Source organism: Metopolophium dirhodum, chromosome 6 (assembly GCF_019925205.1).
Source record: "Metopolophium dirhodum isolate CAU chromosome 6, ASM1992520v1, whole genome shotgun sequence".
NCBI classification, from domain to species: domain Eukaryota; kingdom Metazoa; phylum Arthropoda; class Insecta; order Hemiptera; family Aphididae; genus Metopolophium; species Metopolophium dirhodum.
In genome coordinates this window covers 12318441-12337466 of record NC_083565.1, presented here as the reverse complement: position 1 = coordinate 12337466, position 19026 = coordinate 12318441, and the positions used below count along the sequence as shown (strand labels likewise).

At 27.9% G+C, this 19026-nt stretch overlaps 1 protein-coding gene across 1 annotated transcript in view; it reads right to left on the bottom strand.

Moving 5' to 3' along the window:
- Nucleotides 1-107: 107 nt before the first annotated feature.
- Nucleotides 108-19026, bottom strand: part of LOC132947969 (probable serine/threonine-protein kinase nek3) — a 93418-nt gene continuing 74499 nt past the window's right edge. Inside the window, exons 6-7 of the mRNA XM_061018240.1 lie at nucleotides 2941-3133; nucleotides 108-2181 (exon numbers count right to left, since the gene is read on the bottom strand). Of these exons, the coding sequence (XP_060874223.1) occupies nucleotides 1916-2181; nucleotides 2941-3133 (459 nt within the window). The 3' untranslated portion in view covers nucleotides 108-1915. The remainder of the gene's footprint in view (nucleotides 2182-2940; nucleotides 3134-19026) is intronic.

The window sequence follows — 19026 nt, the reverse complement described above, 5'->3', positions numbered from 1 at the left end:
CATAATATTGAAGTACATCAATATTCGATAGGTAAGATAAATGTCGATATTGTTTGTAACAAAAAGCAAAAAAAAGGGGTTGAAATTACCATTTGTGATAAGAAGTTTTTTTTTAATAATAAATAATTTATTTTTTACATATTTTATTAATTAAGACAGTTTTTTACAGCTGTGTATATCGATTTATTCAACTTAATATAATTATATTTGATACAGTGGTAAAATTCAAAGTTTGACCCACTCTTGACTCTTCGCAAAAAATATAATTAATAACGAAAAAACTGCAGATTATACTGACATAATTCTTAATCTTGTTTTATAGTTATGATAATGTACATTGTACAAAACTTTTTGCTTATCTTGATAATGGAAAAACACGGTATACCTACAAATATAATGTAGTTTAAAAAAACAACTCGCTAAAAATTAAATAAAAAACTTTTTTTATCGAAAACTTATAATATTTGAAGAGTCTTTGACTTTAAAAAGTAAAATATTCCCTATAGGTAAATTTCATTCGGTTTTATTTTATTTTTAATACACAAAAAAAAACAATATATTTATTATTAAATAATACAATAGTATGACGGTGTATGCATTTTAAATTAAAAATACAATTAGAATAGAATAACATATGTAATGGCATAGGTAATTAGGTTGTCTTAGGGTTTTTAGAATATTTTTTTTTACGCCTTAATGCCTTATAGAAAATATATGTTTTAATAAAACGTATAAAATGTAAATAAGTAATTGGTATTAAATTGAAAAACTTATACGTAAACATTTACATATCATATATAGGTATGCAAAGTAAAACCATTCAAAAAACAATACATTTCATTTGTGTAAGTATAACATTATTTAACACACAATAAAATAATACGCGTTACATTTATACGAATAAGTATAGACATTTTTTTTTTATAAACTTCTGAACTATTTGAATAACAAAATTATACTTAGGCTCTTGATAAAAATAAATAATAGATTTATGACATCTGTAAGTAAACCAAATAATAAGCGAGTTAGTATAAAGACGAGACAAATCAAAAACTATGATGGTAGATTTTACTTCTTTATCACAGAAGAGCAAATATAATGTTTTGATAAAACTATCTTTTTCTACAATACGTATATATAGTATATGTACCTATATGAAAACCACAATAATAAAATTAAAATATTTATAAAATAATATTCGAACCAACATTGAAGGTATAACGGTTTTGGGAAGAATAATTTGTTTAATTTCATCAACTGTTTTTTTAATATTATTTTGACAATTGATATAAAACACATAATATAATAATATAATTGAATAATTTAAATGATATAATAATAATAACAATACGTATGATGATATTATATTATATTATTATTATCTGGTAAATGATCGATAGAAACTAGGATTGAAATGTTTAATGTGTATAATATTATATCACAGGAAAAAATAGAACAGTCAATGGAGAAGGGCGAGGGGTTTGTCCCTGCGACCTTTATAGGATTACATGGCCCTGGAAGCATATTAGACACATTCGCGTATTTTTTCAGTAAGATCGCGAAAATACAAAAATACGTATATATAGGAAAATATCGAAGAAAAGTGATAAATGTTTTTACAGCGAACAGCCCTTTTGCCAGTCACTCAAAAATAGACCGACGCCCTGTATAAAGTCGGCTTAAATTATCAATCGATAGGTATATCTTACAAATATCACATGGTTACTGAACCGTGTAGTGTCTCACCCACTCCGTCCCTGTAAAGAAGTAAGTATAAAGTAGGTATCAAGGATTGTTTCAGGCGCGTTTATACACAAGTAGTTATATATATATATATATAGTATACGAGCATTAGTAAATTAAAAATAGGAGTACAGAAAACGTCGAGTTATTAAAATTATAGTTATTATTCGACTTAGAGTACGTGAAGGTTTCCGCAAGATTTCGACTTGGAATCGAGTAAACACATTTTTTGCAATATTTCCTTAGCGATATGTAATGATAGTGAAGTTTTCGATCCATGTATAGCCGTTTTCCGTTGGTTCTGTTTCTTTTTGTCTCTGGTCTCGCGCAGACGAATTTGTTTCAGCACACCAACCAACAGCTCGTCCACATTATGTTGAATACCACTAGAAGTTTCAATGAATTTACATTCCCGCAAGCATGCCAATTGTTTTCCCTCTAAAACGAAAATAAAGTATCCAACAATAATTATTTTTGAATTAATTTCGATTCAAAGGTCAATGAAATTCTTGGACGGCGAATTTGGGTATTTAAATAAGTCTACCGGTCATAGCACGATATCACCATTATCGTTAGTATGCAACAATAAATGCATATTATAATTATAATGTACATAAATTATTATAAAAACACTTAGCTCAGTTATAAATTATTTACGAGACTAAACCCATTCTATTTTTTTTTTTTATGTATATAATATTAAATACGAACAATAACGATTGATGGAATCCCGAAAGTTACCGACTTTGGGAGAAATCATGAATTTATTAGTACGGTTATAGTGCGCCATTGGCCATTAGTATATACTACGATTGAGTGCTGAATAAATAATTTGTTGGGTTAATATTTACGCCGAGAAGTAATTAATACTAGATGGATTTAATGTAGGCCACTATTTAATAGTAGGTACAAAATGTTTATTTTTCCTGTCACAAATTGAATCAAATTTCACATTCGAATCGGATGCTCATTTGATGAACATATCTCATTTCCAATACCCTTAGGGTACTTACAAATTTAATTTGAAAGGGTCACATCACATACCTTTTAGTGGCCCAACCTGTGAATTACATAATTTACATGTAATACGACACTTGTAAACATAACGCCTTTAAACTAGGGGTATGAAATAGAAAACCATTTCGTCTGGTGGCGTCAATATATCATCGAAGTTTAAACTATTTAAATACTGTTTACCTTCGGTAGTAATACATCTTGCTCTCATCAGATCTGCCTTGTTGCCGACCACAATGACCGTCTTCTCGCGAGTATAGTTCTCTTGCCACAGATAGTTTAATATTTCTTCGGCTACTTTGAACGATCCTTTAGACACTACCGAGTAAACCACAATACAAGCATGTGGTTCGTATGTAGCAATTGAATTTTCTACCTGAAATTAACATTTTCATATTTATATTATTATTAATGCGTTTAATTATAATATAATAATAATAATAATAGTATACACAATTGAGATTATTTTATGTTTATAATTAATTTTTTATAGGCATAATAATCACGTTATTCGACATTCTAATTATTTATAGAAATTGAAAAACATATACATTGTTGTAGACTTTTAGTTTTCAGAATTCCATATTTTGTGTACCTATTTGAATTTTAAAAATGTACACAATTACAAACAATTCACGTCTTGAGACAATGTAAAATGTATGCAGGGTAAATAATAAGGGAATCAAGTAAGGTATACAAATAATATACAAATAATACTAATATAGCTAAAAAAAACAAATATTTAAAAATACTTTTTTTTAATTAATAATTGTATCTATATATTATTTCATATTATTTTATTATAAATTAAAATTAAAATTTAACAACTTTTTCACTGCCGTCAAATGCAATTTTGATAATTAGATATGTGTATGACGTATAGAAGATTGAATTTGATATAATTTTACTTCATAAACCGAATTCGTATCCGTTTGTATCAAGTATATTTATATGCATCACTTATATGCAAATCATTGTAGGTATGTACTTACAGTAAATACAATTTGAAAAAGTACACAACAAAGTATAAGTAGGTAGGTACCAATTATAATTTATGCGTCGAGAACACTACCGTAAAAATTAATCTAAAAATTATTAGATATTTAGATCACGTCAACGTGATTGGCACAGAATTGGTGCGACGTCATCGCGACCCATTTGAATATATATTTTGGTAATCGTTACAATAACCATTGGATTTTATTCCCTTAGGATTCCAAATTAGATATTCATCGTTGATTTTGACTGACCAAGAACGAACAATGCAATAACAACGAAAGCAAAAAGTTAGTTCAAACAAATTTACAATTACTGCAGCGTACAAGCAAATTTTTTTTTATAACTTTTAAAAAAATATATCCCCCTATATAATAGTTATTACATTTTAAATCCTAAATGTGTACACTATAAAATATTTCTACAACTCTAGCACAGAGGCGTACTAATGAGAGGATATGGGGGTGGATCCTCCCGCATGATCTTTTTTTTTGTTGAGAGAAAATATTTATTCATAGATTGCTATTTTTAAATTGCAGATAAAAACACAAGTTCTTGGTAATTGTCGAAATTTGGTCGACGAATACCAAATAAAATTAAGAAGATGTCAGCGCACTATTTTTTTCTCTCTGGCCCACGCGCAACATAGACAAAATGCATTTACGCAGAATCATTTTTTCTATGCTTTTAAATAATCTTAGATTAAAATCACTCATTGCAAAAAAGATGGAGACTAATATTTTTGAGGGAATGTCATATCGATTTCTCTAAATATTGTCTCAAAACAATTTAAACATCATTTTAATTTTAATGCACAACATTTTTTTGTTTATTTTGAAAGTCGAATACAAAGTCAATTAACAATAAAATATAAAATCGATATGGCATTCCCTCAAAAATATTATTCTCTATCTTTTTTTGTAATGGGTCGTTATTTACTCTAAGATTACTCAAAAACATAGAAAAAATTATTCTGCGTTAATGCGTTTTGTCTATGCTTCGCGTGGGCCAGAGAGATAAAACCAAATAGTGCGCTGACATTCTCTTAATAATTAATGCTCAAGTGCCCAATGTTGATTCTGAGAGAATAAACATGGGATATTCTAAATTCATACACTATATGTTTATATTAAGTGTATTATATTATTTGCCTAAATGGGTATTTGGTATGTCAACAAAATATAAAAATTAGGCGTGCCAAATTAAGTCATTGATGAGAAAAGTCTAAAAAGACTACCTATATGCACATGATGGGCAAATAACTATCAAGTATCAACTATGCATAGATAATATTGTAATAAAGTAATAATGTTTAAATGCTTCATATTACTATGTGGCCTACATAATATATTAACCGGTGAAGCCTGCATTTCGCACAAGATTGAAAATTGCCTACTCACAGGAGCACATGCCTACACCATCGTATTTTTTGTCACGTCTCTGCTGCCTCCGAAACCACCTCTATCGATATTACGGTACCTAATCCATGAAGAATTATCTAATTCATTCTGTTCTCGGTTTCTAGATTCACCTGCAAATTGTTTCATAGAAAAGGCACGGGACTAACCCACCTACTAGCAATTTTAAATTCAGTAATTAATTATACTATTCGTGTAAAAAAAAATGTGAGTTATTGGTGTTAACTAATGTCCATAAATAATGATTAATCTAGAAAAATTCTGAAACAAAATGAAAGTGAAAAATACAATATAATGTATTTTTTAAATATTCATTCTAATGACTTATGAATAAAAAGTTTTATGAGGATTTTCCAAATAAGCTGAAAGTTGGCTCGATTTGAACAAGAGTTAGTATTTCTCAACTCTTTTATTTTATCTCCTAATTAAATCATTAATCAACTAAAACTTCTTCTAAAATCTCTATAGGATTACTAGAATACTAAGTATAATATAATAAAGTTCAAAATAAATTATGCTCTGTTAAAAATACAAGATCAACAATACGAAAAAATAAAATTGACCTTTTTCGGAACTTTAAGTCTATATAATTTTGTTGGAAAACTTGATAACATATGCTATGAGTTACCACTTACCATAATCAAGGTTAATGATAAGTTGAATAAATCCTACACTAATAGAGCAGTGGTGCTGAATGAAATTAAAACCAACAGTTCAAATAGTTTGATTTACCCAACCTCACCTTCAAACAACTGTAAAACGGGCTTAACCAATTATATATCAATAGTTTAATGGCATTCATGTGTATATTAAAATTATACCAAAAATATAAGGAAGTAGGTATACTTTATTATTTTACCAACCCGCCACCCAACCATCCAATTTTTAAGGCAGTTCAATTGAACTACCTGAAGTTCATAATCGGGACCACTGTAGTAAAATGCTTATAAAAAAATATAAAAAAGGTCTACAATTTTAAATAGCTATAAAAAGCTCAAAATGAAGCAAAATAATTGTATCATGTCAATGATATGTAAATATTATTATATTTAGTGAATATTTTAAATTCTTATGGTTATTTATTTTTGTATTACAACTAATTTAAAAAAAAAAACAAAATCGATTTTTTCGAATAAAAGGTCTTGCGGAAATGTTTAAATTTTGATTTTCCCAATTATTTTGAAGAACACTTTTTACCACCCTCCCCTCACTTCAGCCTCAAGTACAAACTAGATCCTTTTCCCTACAATAAATCGCCCTCGATATAGAAAATCGAAGCATTTTTCTACAGTAATATGTCTTCAGACTAAATAAAATATAACACATCATTGTAAAACTTATAAGTGAATGTATATTCATCGCTCCTTTCCGAATCTAATATTACATAATATAAATATATTACTATAAATACTATAAATACATTTAATTATTTTGTTTTGTACTATCTCTTGTCTTGCAGTTTTATAAGATAAAATATCTAATCGGTTTATCGGGATGGTTCTGTTGAATTTATTGATTTTATAAGCTATTTGGTCATTATTATCGAAAATAAAAGGGTTCCGGATTACTGGACGTGTCGGATTATCACGTAGCCACATTGCCGAGGCTTTATTGTACGTGAATTACGTGAATTACTATTTTTTGTTTATTTTCGTGATACCACGATTAAATGAGGTTTCATAATTCATTGAAAACAACATTTAAAAAAAGGTGGATAAGTGGATGTCGCTCTGCTGTACAGTAGGTTACAAGTGGGTCACTGTAATGGATGGTGTTAAAGTTAAATTCAATGATATAATATCATTGTATAAGAAAAACGATTCTGAGCGAAAACGGTCAGTCAGCCTATGATATTACTAAGTATATTTGATGATATTATTGTGAATAAAGTAATTTATATATAACTATTTACGTGGAGCCTTGTTTTAAATTTTCAATACTTAGCCATAAAAGTTAAGCATTTTATACATTTTTAACTACAAAATAATTAATAAATTATAAATTTCATAAATGTTGTCAAAATTTAAATGCTTATAAAAAAAAATTGTGCCTATGTATTTTTAATATTTTTCAACTGCTATTATAACGATATATCAGGAGCCTTATATTAAATATTCACGCTTTTTTACCCAACAAATAAAATTTTATTGATATTTATAGAAAAAAAAACTAAAAAAATTGAAAACTGACAACGTCCGTAAACAGCTCAAAAAGAGTCAAAATATTTTCAAAATTTTATCGTGTATAGAAAATGCTAATATAAACATTCGGTGAAATTTTCAAGTATCTACAGTCATTCGTTTTTTAATTACAATAAAATAAGAAAATTGTTACATGAGAAATCAAGTGAATATCAAATGTTGTAAAAATATAAATTTCAGACGCTCATAAAAATTTAATTTAAGTTTCTTGTAGACATTTTTTTTTTTGATAAAGGTAGACAAACTTATGAGTAATCTTATATTACATTTTCAAATCTTAGATTTAAAAAGAAAAATTTTTATGAATTCTCAACTCAAAATAATTTGCTAATTTCTTTATAATAATCTTTTCTGGTAGAACAGTGAATATAGTTGGTAATTTTGGAGAACGTGTTAAGTGTACTCCTTATTGAGTAAGTTATTGTAATGTATATGTTAATTTTGAACTCAATGAAATCATTGTATACGAAAAACGATTCTGAGCAAAAACGGTCTGTCAGCCTTTTTACTGAGTATATTGTATTGTTATTAAAGTAATTAATGTCACTATATTAGTAGTAGGCACCTAACGTAGGTTGAATCAAGTTATGCCGAAAACAATGCATTTATTATATATTTAATTACCTATCATAATAATATATAATATATTAATTATATCGTGCATAATTGTTATTAAGTGTTGAGTCAATACAGAGTTACCGTGTAGAACGGTGTGAATAGGACATGTATAAATAGGAAATAGCTTAAGGTTAATCTAAGTGTTTTGAAAATGTCATTGTATGTAAAAAATATAATTACATAAACGTCTGAATAATAATTTAGAATTACGATAAAATATGTGCCTATATAATACATTTATTACATCATCGTCTACTGTCCAAACTTCAATGAAGCCAGAAATTAATTTAACATTCCGTATAATTTAAACGAAACAATTATTGGTACATTTTCAAACCACCTCAACATATTTCGTATCTTAAACAAGTTGAAATGTACAATGTTATATAATGTAAAAATGTAAATATTTATGTAAGCAGCATATAAAACCTTTGTAGTTGATGATAAAAATAAAAGAAAAAACATTCATTGTTGTTATACAGACAAAAGCCAAATGGCTTGCAACAATAAAATAATAACTAAAATCTTTATTTTTCGTATACCTACTCAAATATACTGAATTAATTTACTACCTATTGGAACCTACCCTATAAAAGTTAAATATCAAAAGATTTTCTCTACTAGGTATAAGTCGTTTATACGCCATATGTAAATGAAAAAAAATCACACATAATTGTAAAATTAATAAATTCATATTTGTATTTTTAAATTTGAGTACTTTGAAATTACTAAATTTGACTTTTTCTTAAAAATGTAATGTTTCCCATACGGACTTCTATGTATGTCAAATATACAACTTTATAGAGAATATTTTCGAAAACTAAAAAAATATGAGCATATTAAAAAATAACTTATCACTTTGTAGATATATCAACACTATTAGGTAGGTACTACTTAATAAATTATAATGTATACCTACGTGTACATGAATATTAATACCATCAAAATATAAAACATTTAAAAATTAAAGAGTAGGTAATCGGTAAATAATACTTTTAAGTACAATTGATTGAAGTAGATCAGTCTAATATTCAATTTAAAAACATATTAGTTATATAGGTATGCCTAATAATGTTAATAATTAATTATTAAATTAATTACTTTCGTTTAGAAAACTTTTATTTTTATTTTTGATGTGTCGACATCTTTACGAGCCCTACCCAGAAAATGTATGGCTTGAATAAATGATAACGTTAATGGCATTTACAACATTTGTTTTATATTACTTTGGGATTTGGTAGCTGCTTTACGGCTACTAATTATATATTTTACTCACCCCCTCATTATGACATTAGTTTGTTTAATTGTATGTATACAAATTTTACTACGCAAGTAAATATTTTGTATGCAAACTATGAAATTACAAGTGAATAGAAAAACATATCCTTGGTTTTACAAATTGTGAGTTACCTATATTTAAGTACTTGTGTGTTTAAGGAAATTACTTTTTATTGTAAATGTGCTTCAAACCACCACCACCACTTAAAACTATGAATTTCTAATTTGTACCTCCTATACTATTTATTTTATTTTATAGTCTCCTATAAGCTCGGATTAAATTATTTTTATAATTGTGTGAATGAGGTTAAAATTGTTCATACTATATAATGTTGTGACACTTCAAGTTGCAATAAAATAAATATTAAATGACTTGAATTCGTCACCAGGGATTAAATAATTTATATTACCAACACATTTAATAAATATTTAAAATTACTAATCGATTCATCATTTGTAAACTACGTAGATATATGTAGCAAGTTATTAACACTGAAAGACCAATTGTCAATGAAGAAGGTTTATTTCTTTATTAAAATAGTTTTCGAAAGTGATAAATCTTCGTACTAAAATTTAAATCTAACTATACAGACATCTGCGTTAGACTAGGTGTCCTATTATTCCTCTTCAGAATTTTTTTCGAGCATAAAAAAGCCGAAGTTATTTAATGGATAAGTTAAATTAAATAATATCAAATTTTACAAAGTTTTACTCACGTATTTTCAATATTACTGCACAGAAATATAAAAATCAAATGTTTGACTGTTATTAATTTTTTCATAATTAAATAATGATGTTTTAATGCGATGGATATTTAAATTCAAAATTAAGTTGAACACTTGTATTAACTTTATAATATATTCAAAATATATACATAATAATATATAATTGGTATAAGCGTATTGTAAATTATAACTAATGGAATTTGAAGTCAAAGTTAATAGACACAAACATTTATAAAATATATAATATAATATACCTATTATACTATCTATATATATTTTTTTTGTTTTTTTATTGGTTAAGCATCAACTACATAGGTTATTAGCTTACAGGTGTTAATTTCTACATTAAATATTATATGTTATTGTACAATTCAATTTTTTTTAAAAATAAAATTATGCTATGAAAGTTTGAAAATGGACCAATTGCTTCGTACAGGTTGTCTGGGATGTTGAGATCTTTTCTGGCTTCGTTGAAGTTTGGGCAGTGGAAATCTATATATTATACTCAGTTATAGCATATACAATATACACATATGTATTTGGTATATTAATTATTATATCGTATACTAATAATATTATAATATCAATAAAATATATCTAATAGGATACACCAATGTTTAAAAGAAAAGTTCATTATGTACCTATACGTTCATATGAATTGATTTCTCATTAAGTTACATAATAAATTATCACCGAGGTTTCTTCGTTTTTAATTATTTTTTAGTCAACGGACTTAAGTTAAAATTTATTTTTTCCAAGAACCAGAGTTAATCCAAGAGCCCTCTTTGGCAACAACGCAAGTAATAATTAATTTACAGAATGTACTCCTTAGAGTAATTACTGATTACATTTTCATACAGCATACGGTATACCGATTAGTTTACCAACTACCTATAAGAATTACGTGCATTTAACTTTAAATACAAATTATGATTTACTCAACGGGATTAGTTTTTTTTATAGATATGTATTTGTCAGAAATATTACACTGATAACCAATATTTTTTTTTTTTTAGTGGGCCAAAAGAAAACAAATTATATAGGTTTTAAATAATAATAGTAATAAAAAAACCGGGGAACTTGATCTACTATATAGTATAGTGTAACTATTAGTATATAGTCATTGAATAAATCACTGTAATTATTGTTATTAATTTTTGGAGTCACTACCAACTTACCTTAGAACGGTGTGAATAGATTTATGGTATAGTTTTATTTAATATATACTTTGTATATTTTTATATTTTTTTTGCCTCTTCTAAGCCCTTTGCCTAACAGCATTGCATATTTTAAATAAAGGAAATGTAAAAATCAAAGTTTTAACTGTTGTTACATTTTTTCATAATTAAATAATAATGTGAGTACCTGGATAATATAATATAGAAGTTACTTAAATACAAAATTATTTTAATACAAATGTAAGCCATAATTTGTATAATATGTACAAGCTAATCTCGTATACGACTTACAATGAGTTTACTCATTTAAGTTTTACAAACATGAGGTACAATAGAACCCAAATAGTACATCTTTCAATATGAAAAGAAAAACATTTAAGTTTAATCATATTAAGTAAGTTTAAATGATAAATTTATCATTAGAATATGAACTATTGATTAACATTGAGTACACTCAATACATTTATTTTTACTATACATTTTACAGGTAATACTGCACACGTATAAAAAAAATTCAAACATAAAACTATTTTTTTCCTATTAAAAAATAAACATAAAATATGTCATATTTATTGAAGGAATGACACGTAGAAAAAATACTTATTCCAGAGGGCTGAAGGATCTTACTTCAATACATTTTATTATTTTTTATTGTTTCTATAATATATTGCAGAAAAAACAATAACACTTTTTTATGTCTCAAATATATATTGTATTATAATGAACAAGATAAAAAATAATACGATGTAAAATGTGAATCTTGTAAAAAAGATATTGTCTTTAATATTGAATTTCCTAAATTCTTATCGTCGTCGTATTCATTTTTTTCATTTCAATAACCGTATAAATTACATAGCATAATTGAAATTGTAAATTAAATTAGACACAGAAGAAATGTTACTAAAAAAAATTTAGTTAAACTTAGTTTAAGCCTCGTTTACTTTTATACAAAATAAACGATGTTTAGGTACACAAAATATATATAAATGATTATACATAAATTCCATCAGTAATTGTTGCGAAAAAAAACATCCCTGAAGACCTTAGAATTTATATGCCATGTTTACCTCTAAAGTATTGTTTATATTTGATTAAAATGTTGTACCTAATATAAATGTATGACAATTAATAAGTAAGTTTCATATTGTATTGAAATTATTTTCTAAAATTTTAATTTTTAATAGAACTGATTATATTAAAAACTATTTTATTCTATTTTATTTGATCTCATACATCGTTAAACCATTTACAAAGCTAGTTAATGTATTTATTATATTAACTAATTATTACTTATATTTACTATTGTTATTATTATTACTGTATTTCAAATTTTGTATGATTATTGCGTGGGGTATTCTTATTTACTTTAATAATAAGATAAAAATAATTTTCATTTTCATTTATAGGATGGATCATGTTAAAATCTTGTCGAAATCATATTGAATATATTATAGGAAAATATAACCTAAAGGCTAAAATAAACTATTTATTATTCAGTTGAAATATTTTTAAGCTTCAGCTATAAAAATATCGTTTAGTATATATTATATTATTATGTAAATATATTTTATGTTAAACAGTATGTAAAAATATTAAATACAAATATTTCAAAATTACACAGGTCCCTTAACTAACCTTAGTTATTATACCCTTGTATTATTTATCTAAACACGAAACTATAATTTAATAAAAAATATGTACAACGAAAACACCAAACCATATTATTAGGTACCTATTATACATTACGGGTGTCGGGCAATATACCACCAGCTATAGGTTACAGGGACAACGTATTCTTCAATTTTCAAAATTTAAATTAAAGTGATTTAAACATGTAAACATTTTATTACATAATGGTTTTGATATTATTGTCCGTCACAATGGTCAAAATTAAGCTGTATTATACTAGCTATGCGCCTATGCACAGGCTATATTTACACAATGTTTGTACCCATCAGATAAACAACAAAATATATACCTGCGTCCTACTTATAGGTATGTATACTTATTACTTACTAATTACTATATTATGTATTATAGTCGTACGCGACAATGACACGTACTATGCGTTTTATCAGCAAATATTAACACATGCTAATATATTAAATAGATTTAATGTTAATTTGTATTTAAAAAAGTTTGATAATATAACATAATACAATATTCAATATAAAACATAATCGTTTTGATAGTCGTTTTAAACATTTGTTGAATTGTATTATAGCATAATAGTGTGTAATTCTTTTAACAGTAAATAATTATTAAATATCTCGAATACCCAACATTAACGATTTTGGAAATATTTTTCTGAGAATTTCATTAAATAATATCCAAATTTTGAATGAATAGTTCATTAGGTAGTTAACTTATTTAAATATTTAATATTTAAGTTCTGATGCGCTCAGTATAGTGGACCAGCATTTATATTTACATATCTCCTATATGATGTACTACTCCATTACTTCACTCGTCTTAACTTTAAATACGTATAAGACTTATAAAAAATAAGGCATTTTTTTAAAACCACATTAATACTTTAACTTTATATATTAAGAATGCTCTGATCTTTAATTCTGAGGGAGGTTACTAGTAGCACATTGGATCTAATAAAATACCTAATATATGCGTCGAACCAGATGTAGACGAATAATTCTTAGATATAATTACACATTGTAACTTATACAGTTTTGGATAATACGAATTATTGTTTTTAAAATCGACTGAATATGTAATTCATTATTATAAATTATAATAAATTTTTTTTGTGGTGGGAGGGTATTGTAGATATAGTTTTAATTTTGTAATTGTAGATATTTTATGAAAGTAAAAAAAAAATGAGTGTCGCTCTGTACAGTAGGTTACAAGTGGGTCGCTGTAATTAATGGTGTTAAATTTGAATTCAATGATATAATATCGTTGTATAAGAAAAATGATTCTGAGCGAAGCTATTACAGTAATATCATAGGCTGACTGACCATCTATAATATTACTTAGTAATATTATTACCAAGTATATTTGATGATATTATTGTGAATAAAGTAATTGATATATTATAACCTATTTACGTGGAACCTTGTTTTACATTTTCAAACCTTAGCTATAAAAGTTGAACATTTTATAAATTTTCAACAACAAAATAATTTTTAAATTTTAGATTTCCCTGAAGCCATAAGTACTAGCTACTGTTGGGTAGTTCCTTAAAATCATGTTAACTCACGTTAAAATCACATAAACACCGCATATATGCCTATTGTAAAAAACCTTACAGATTGTATATTTTCTAAATAAATGTTAAAAAAAAAATTTTAATACATTTTGTCAAAATTCTAACTTAAATGCTTATAAAAAAAAAATACGCCAATGTATTATTGGACGGCGCTTTTGAAATCTACTGGGAACTAGATTCACTTTCCCTTGTACACTTATCGTGTACACATCAGACATAAAAAAATTAAAATATTAAAAAACACATCATTGTAAAATCAATAGTCCATTGGTGGAAATCAGGGGGGGCCCTAAAATCACCCTAAAAGTCCGTCGAGCCAGCTCCTTTTTTAGTTTTGTAGGTTCGAAATTCACATTGATGTTAATAATGATAGTCCCCCATGAAATTTGAATGAATTGCCGACTATGATCAATAAATTTATCGCTCCGCTTAGAATCTAAAAAATATGCTTTGATCCAATTCTGCAGTTAAACCTATAATCAATGAAGAGGTAGGTATACACATGAAAGATGACACTTCTATACATCAGAGAGACTTCCCCGGTTTTTATATACTTCGAAAAATAATGTATTTTGAAATATGAAATTAATAATTATATGCTATCATACCAAATTTAAAACAAATGATAACAATAACAAGTAAGTAGTAAAAATATATTTATTTTACAATTTCTTCCGCAATATGTATAGTTTGAAAAATAAGTTAAATATTAAAAGTATCACTGAATCCCAGTATAAGCATGATGTATTTATAGGCTTTAAAGCCACGATTAAAGGTTAGAAATTTGATTTTTGGAGGTGTTTTCAAAATGTTTGACGCTTTTTAATTGGCTTATCATATATTTAATTCATATATACAATCATATTATATATAATATATTATTTCACATACGTCATAATGTGTAATATTTATATGGTATTCGACCCTATACGCACTTATTACTGATATTTTATTTCACTATTCATTTACACAAGTCCTATTTAACTTCATTATATATAATATATATATTATAATATATTGCAGCATAAATCATAATAATACGATTTTGGATTACAGATAATATACGCACATGGCACATATACATATAAATATATAAACTTACTACCATTAAAATATATGCTCATAAATAAATGCACGAATGCAAAAAAAAAATTCCGATTGTATAATTTCTTTAATGCCGCAGATATCATTTTATATTATTCCCTCGTTTCACCGTCATATTATCGCGATCGAAGTAGACTTATATTGGGACTTCACTTCGATCGCTACCTATATAATACGACGTTGAAACGAGGGAATAATATTAAATGATGTCTGCGGCGATAAAGAAATTATACAATCGGAATTTTTTTTTTTTATTTGACTTATACTGGGACTTATATTATATTAGACGTCCAGCACAACTACAGCTCAGTGGGCGCACTATCTCAGCTGGCGTGTAATATTCGCTATAATTTCCGAAGCGTGTGTATTATGGTATTATATGCGTATAATATTATTATTGTAATCGCGGCTACAGCGTAGCCATGTAAACATAACACTATATAACAGTGTACAGCTCGATCGCGGCGTTAATAATAGGATGCGACATGTGAACACGCGATAACATCGATAATAATAACAGTGGCGGAAAATTTCGCGTGCAGCAGAAAACTATAGCTTTTTCGAGATAACGAAAACCGTCGCTTCTGTGTCCTACGGGAATAATATTATATGTGCATGGGGTATACTATTATTTTAAAGCGTGAATATATAAGTGCAGTATAAAAATTATTAATATTTTATTTATACCTATACTTAGCTGGCAACCTACATATCTCTAGCAATAACACTAGTAATTTTTTTTTTTTTTAAGGGGGAGGCTGTCGAATTACAATTTACAATAGTAGTCACTAAAATCACTAGTTATAGGGTACCAACTTCCTCTATATAACAGAACACCAAGGCACCACATCGTGAAAATGGCTATGCAAAACGATTGACGTTTTACATTTTAAATGTTCAAAAGGCCTTTACTTTGAATTCAATTTTTTCATAATTGATTTAGGCTATTTTGTCTAGCTAATATAATATAAATAAATTTAAATTGTGGAAATCGTTACAATTTACGTTTTCTTTATAAACGTAGCACGTAGCCACGTAGTTACTACAATAATATAATGGCTCGTTGTCATAAGATCACGATTAAATAGATATCTTTAATAGTGCATCAAATGAAAACTAAAATTAGTCGAATATTAGAAACGACAATCGACGACGACGGTCAGTGACCGTTGAGACTTTGAGAGTCGTCATGATTATCATTATCGGTAAAATGATTGCACTAAATGAGATTATATGTTATTACTATAAACTGTTCCCTGCCTCGACACTCCGGCGCACATTGGAAACAAGTCTACAAGAATTATAGGAATAGCCAAAACGTTTTAAATATTTTAAGCTTAATAATTTATTGTCATGTATGATTAGTATTCAGGGTGTTTCAAAAGTCTTCATACGATTACGAACTGATATAGTTCGGCAACGGTTAATCGCAAGTTAGGAACCCATGTATTATTGCTTGACAGATTAACAAAACTTACCTATTTTACTTTATTTCACCCTTATATCTTCATTTTTAAAATCAATATACATTTTTGAAATCGGATGAAGACTTTTGACACACCCTGTATAATATTATATTTATCTATGTTTGTAAAATATATATTTTTGGTGGATTATGATCAATTTTGTTTTTTTATTGAAAAAGGTTGCTAAATTGAATATCTATTGGATAAATTGGGCAGAATGTATTGAAAAAAAGTGAAAACAACACTTTGATAGAAAACCTAACTCCTCAAGTACAGAAGTTTTTTTACTTAAAAAAGTATGATTTATCTTATAGTTCTCTTATCTAAAATGTTTTTTTTTATATTGGTTCAGTGTATGCAAAACGTTGGGCTTAAATAAAACAAATAATAAATTTAAATTGCATACACATCAGTTGTACTGTAATTTTAGCCCGTTGTAAACATTGTGGTTACAACTTATAATTATTAATTCTTCGACACACCTTTTGTCAACAGTCACCAGGTCACCTCTATAAAACTACGAGGGGGTTCTACAACCGAGGTCTAAATACCGTTGCGCTGTATAAAATATAACGTAACACGCAAGAAAACCGCCATATTTTCAAAATTAACAGAAAACTATTTTGATCTATATAGTAAAACTATATGGTAGAAGCGTAAAGTGACGAGGGATGCCGCACTGCAGAATTGGAGGTCTCACTTTTCCATTCGCCTTGTCTAAATATCAAACATCAAAATATACCAATTTGTTTAGTTTTACGCACGTGAGTGTATTCGAAATGTTGAATAATATGATCGTTTACTGAAATCGACAATGAGTGCTTTGTACAAAATATAGGTACAACACAAAACATACTATAGAATACGATAAATATATTTGGCGCTGTACCTAATACCTATACAGTATACAAAGAGCGTACGGTTGTAATAATATTATAGTCTTCTTCTTATTCTATCCGGGCACGCGCGTCCGCCGCAGGCCGCAGCGGTATAATAATACCTCGGTAACAACCATATAGAAAAGGAATAGAATAACGACTTTTAACGTTCGTTTTATGTTTTGTTTCGTGGACGATAGAATGATGACTACCGCCACTCCCTCCACCATAACACTATGCCACCGGTTGCAGGACCAGCAGAAGTAGTGGCCTAGCTCACTAACGGCCAGAGTACAAAATATATTAATATTATTATATGTATATATTTACGGTCTCCCCTGCGCACATGCATCGACCGGCGTTTCCTTCCGACACTCATTACCCCTCCAAACTCCAACCCCCCCCCCCACCACCACAACACGATAGGCCCCGGTCGGGGGTCGCCGGAGCGGAACAAAAGGAACGCGGCAGCTGCCGATGCGCTTGTATTTTGTAACGACGTTATGTGTTTTGCCCGTTGGCCGATTGCTTTTTGCCGTTGTATACTAGCGGCAGTCGGTCGGGCGGCGGAGGGGACGATTGTAAACTCGCGCGCGCCACGAGTCTAACGGTCGGAAGGCGCGGGGATGAGAATGTACCAGTACCACCCCCCCCCCCCCCCCTGCCGCCACCACTAATACCAAACCGAAATATTTGTACATAATATAATATTATGTAATATTGTACCTTTATAATAGCCGGAAGGAGATAGTGAAGTGGTAATATATATATATATATAAGTATATAACATATCGCGCGTAAGGCGGAGATGTCAATTTTACCGTTGATTTAAAAATAAAACGGTTTGGAAATTGTGACTTGTGGGGGAGGAGTGCGGACATGTCAACGTACCTGTTAGGTATATATTGTAGTCTGTAAAATTATATCATAATATCCAGTACCGTATGACAATATTAAATGCACTTGTATAGTAAGTTATATACACACATTTAACATGTGACCCCCGTCTTGTGAGATGAATCTCCACAGTTTTTTTTTTTTTTTTAAGCTAACCAAATATAATAAATCAGCAAAATTAAATTCTGATTGCTTGAATTACTTACATTATATTAGTATGTATACGCAATACGCTATTGTACTATGCCACTATGGTCAAGCGATCCTGCTTAAATTGCGTCAGT